The following is a 4,175-nucleotide window of genomic DNA, read 5'->3' as shown; positions in this document are numbered from 1 at the left end:
GATTCCCAGCTGAAAAAGAAATGAAGAGGAGATGGATCGCTGCGATCAAGAGAGACGAAGGACCACACTTTCAAATTTCAAAGTCAACCAAAGTTTGCTCGGAGCACTTTGTAGAGTCCGACTTCTGGACTAGTGTAGCAAGTGGGCGGCGGCTGCTCCGTGACTCAGCTGTGCCTTCAGTTTTTTCGTTTCGGAAATCAAAGCTGCCAAGGAAGGCACCTCGTGAACGAACATTTAACCCTGCCACGAAAAAGCAGCACAGCAAAGAATGTCACCTACCCAATCCAGACTCCAGTCGGCTTTCACTGCACGATGCAGAACATGGAAGTAAAAACCAACCTCCCACGCTGGATGTTCTCTCTCAGCAGCAAGCTGCACCCAGCACAGTTCATGAAAATCACTCCCCACTACAGGAAATATTTCTGGGTAGTGAATTTCAAATTCAGGGGCAGGCTTCAGCTGTTGTGTGCGGCTGCAGAGACACCATTGCTGCACTGGAAATGGAACTTGCAGCAAGCAGAGAAAATGAGCAGAAACTGCAGCAGCAGTTGGACAGACAAGAAAGTGCAAACAGGGAAAGTGTGTTGAGCCTGCAAGCACAGCTAAATGCACAAAGAAGTGAGCTACAGGATTTTACTGCTGCAAGCAAGCAAAAAGAAGCTGATCTGCAAAAAGAGCTCCAGGACGTACAGCATAAACTGACTGCTCAGGGCAAGGAACTTGGCCTGCTTCGTGACGAGCTCGTTCAGGCTCAGCGCAACATTGAAAGCCTGGAAGAAAAGAATGCTCCATTCGGAATAGAAAAATTTAAAGAAAGTGATGAGGACATTCAGTTCTATACTGGGTTGAGGAGCTATGGCCATTTTGTTCTTTTTCTGAAGTTTCTGGACGCTGGGGAAGACGGCAAAAACATTAGACGGCACCAGGGCAGCAGTGGCCATAGAAACAGTGGCCGACGGCGCAAGGTCAATGTCGAAAACCAACTTTTCCTGGTTTTGATTAAGCTCCGGCTTGGGTTATTTCATCGGCACATTGGCGACTTGTTCAATGTATCAACCAGCACTGTATCCAGGATATTTTCATCCTGGATCGACTTTATGTACTTGCAGATGAATGAACTGCCCATATGGCAATCCCGATGTGCAGTTGACGCTGCCATGCCAGCAGCATTTATAGACAAATACAGGTCAACTCGTGTGCTTCTCGATGCAACTGAGATTCACTGTGATGTGCCGTCGTCATTCGTGACGCAATCGGATGTTTATTCACATTACAAGTCAGGCCACACGTTTAAAGGGCTTGTTGGTGTGGCACCTAGTGGGGTGCTGACCTACGTGTCAGAACTATTCACAGGAAGCACGTCCGACAGAGAATGTGTTATCAGGAGCGGTTTCCTGAAAAAGAGGTTCGATCCCGGTGATTCAGTAATGGCCGACAAAGGTTTTCGAATCGAGGACCTTCTTGCGGAAAAGGGTGTTCAGCTAAACATACCGCCTTTCTTGAAAGACGGGAAATTTACGGAGCGTGAAGCCCAGAAGACCCAAGAAATTGCAGCGCTCCGCATCCATGTTGAACGGAGGATTCAGCGTATCAAGACGTACCACATTTTTGATCGTTCCATTCCGATCTCCTTAGCCCCCTTGGCCAATCAAATATGGGCAGTTTGTGCTATCTTGAGCAACCTGCAACCTCCTCTGCTGAAGGAAGAAAACTGATGAGTGCATACTGAGCACTATACAAACATGTGTAAATAATAAACCTGTACGCTTATTGTGGAAATGTTTGACTTGGTGCCCTACTACGGCAGTGTGCCTCTTACTGAGAGCTTTCCAGATACGGCAGCAAAGTAGAAAAATAGAAGTCGTCCAGGTCTGCTTTTAACGCTTCCCACTCGCTCAGGCACAGTCTAATCCTCTCAACGAGCATGAAATCTTTTCCAAAAATGACGAAGTCTCCCCAGCTCAGGTCAGACACGCCCATCTGACCGATTACCTGCGAGTAGTAAAAATGATTTCGCTTAAGCCTGGGGCCACTGTCACTCAGTTCAGAACAAAAGCTTTCTGCAACAAGCTCGTTTGCGGTCTTGTCACGGAGTGAATATGGGCACTTGATTTCTAAAACACCATAGCCCAGCTCTGTCGGGTCAAAGACAATCCTGTCGGGTGATGCTCCAAGCCATGAAAATTCCGGATTCACCAGCAGGCCGCAAGTGCTGACAGTCGCGTGGTGTCCCATGGTGTGCAAAACCTCCTCATACCTTCTGGCTGCTAGAGGCTCGTTCGAAATTCCGTACCTGCACATGAAACAGCAAAAAATAGTGTTCGTACAAAGTAAAAGTACAAACCCAAACCGGCATTCCCAGCATTGTAACCAGTTGAACCATAGAACTATTATGACTTCCCCACGAGGTGCAGCTTAACCCACTGCAGTACCAAGAGCCAGAGTGCTTGATTTGATGCTATGCACGCAACAGCGTCGAAGTTCATTTTCAGACATGCAGTTTTTAGAGCCTTATTGCAGGATATAGACAAGAAGGAATCTGACGTAGCCAAGTACCAACTATAAAATTTCAAGGAAAAGGTAAAACTACCTACATTGAGCCGAATAGTAGCGAACGAGAACGCTCAGTTAAATATTCAACCGGTAATGCTGCAACCATAGTAGAGAGTTTTAGCAGTACGTTCGTTACGTTCGTTCCGTTGCTACCGGGTTTACCGGGACCCGACTGCGCATGCGCCATTTGTTCCGTACGCGGCCGGCGTCTATCCCGGCGCTCTGCTTCCGTGTTACCGGTGTTACCGTATCCGGAGCCCGCAACCGGCTTGCTCGGGTGTTGAGAACTCTAGGCTTAGCGTCCTGGCGATCGCCGCTATCTGTGCAACTGCGAATGACACTCCGTAACACAACGTTTCACCTCACTATCATCCCCTTTCTCGCATGTGAAACTTTATTTGAGCTACAACTGCCGTGAGCGACCGGTGACCGAGACATCTGCGTAGCCTGTTTCGATGCTTCCGAGGCAGGTATCGCCATCTCTCGGCCACTCGCCGCACCGCGCGCCGCGGCATCCACGGCCGGTAGCATATGCTTGCATCGCGGCAGATATATCTGATCGCCGCTTTTAAAATAAGCCCTGAGAACAATCCCTAGCACAATTTTTCACCACACTAACACCTACTTTCTCGCAGTTGGAACTTCGTTTTAGTGATCAGATTGATTCGGAAGAACAGCGACAAGCGGTTGCTACCGTGGTCTGCGCCGGTTCGAGCCGCTGAGTGTGCCGAGCTGGCAGGCGCGACCGGCGTGTGCGCGGACTGTTTCCGATGCAGAAAACGCTTCACGATTGCCTGCTTTATCCATTTCTTGCGTACAAACCCGCGGAATCTACAAATTCAGCTCAGCGATCGTCGTAGTTGACCATGGTGCAAAAACAGTGGGCGGAGCGGCGCCGACGAGGCATCGCACACCCGCATCGGGCCATGTGTCTCAAATTCACGCGTACGACTAGTCGTGGTGACAGTCGTAACGATCAGTCGCATACGAATCGCGTGTACCAATTGTACATGTGTCTAGCGCTTCAATCGGGCAAGGCCAAGGCCATTCCTCCACGTGAACGGCGCGCGACCATGTCGTCACCTGCGCTCGTTCTGGTGCCGTCGCCGCCACCGCAGCCCCTGCCTCACAATGCGTCCGGCCGAGCGCGATTTATTTTAGATTTGCAATGCTTTAGGGGAAACTGCGTTGTTTATTTACGTATTTTTAGCGTGCGGATTTTTGCAACTACTCGGCTAATCAGCCGTCACACGGAACGAACGGTACGACGCTACGGAGTGCTAAAACACGTTTTCCGTCTCACTCTACGGAAAGAACCCGGTACGTACGCGCGCATGCGCAGTCGGGTCCCGGTAAACCCGGTAGCAACGGAACGAACGCAACGAACGTAACGAACGTACTGCTAAAACTCTCTAGTAAGGCTACTTTCCAAGATCTTGCAACTGTATATACAAGTAGCATAAATATGCTTGTCAGACATTCAGCAGCATGCCCCCCCCCCCCCCTCTTCCCCCCAAATGGTGAAGTCTCTTCGAAAAGGCCGAGTTTGGTTGTGCCTCTTTACTGAAAGGTATTTTGAAAACAGTGAAAAATGATGTTTGGGCCAATTTACGTACTTTATG

At 49.4% G+C, this 4,175-nt stretch overlaps 1 protein-coding gene across 1 annotated transcript; it reads left to right on the top strand.

The window, feature by feature from the left end:
- Positions 1-447: 447 nt before the first annotated feature.
- LOC144161503 (uncharacterized) lies at positions 448-2,362 on the top strand. The gene has a single exon (XM_077692169.1). The coding sequence runs from the start codon at positions 501-503 to the stop codon at positions 1,713-1,715; it is 1,215 nt and encodes a 404-aa protein (XP_077548295.1). The 5' UTR covers positions 448-500; the 3' UTR covers positions 1,716-2,362.
- The last annotated feature ends 1,813 nt before the right edge of the window (positions 2,363-4,175 follow it).

This window comes from Haemaphysalis longicornis, unplaced genomic scaffold (genome assembly GCF_048455015.1).
Source record: "Haemaphysalis longicornis isolate Haplotype H1 unplaced genomic scaffold, Haemaphysalis longicornis Haplotype H1 scaffold_119, whole genome shotgun sequence".
NCBI lineage: Eukaryota > Metazoa > Arthropoda > Arachnida > Ixodida > Ixodidae > Haemaphysalis > Haemaphysalis longicornis.
The sequence above is the reverse complement of the archived record's forward strand: the minus strand, read 5'-3'. Positions and strand labels throughout refer to the sequence as shown.

Coding starts and splice junctions, on each gene's coding strand:
- LOC144161503 (XM_077692169.1), top strand. CDS start 501: ATGGAACTTGCAGCAAGCAGAGAAAATGAGCAGAAACTGCAGCAGCAG.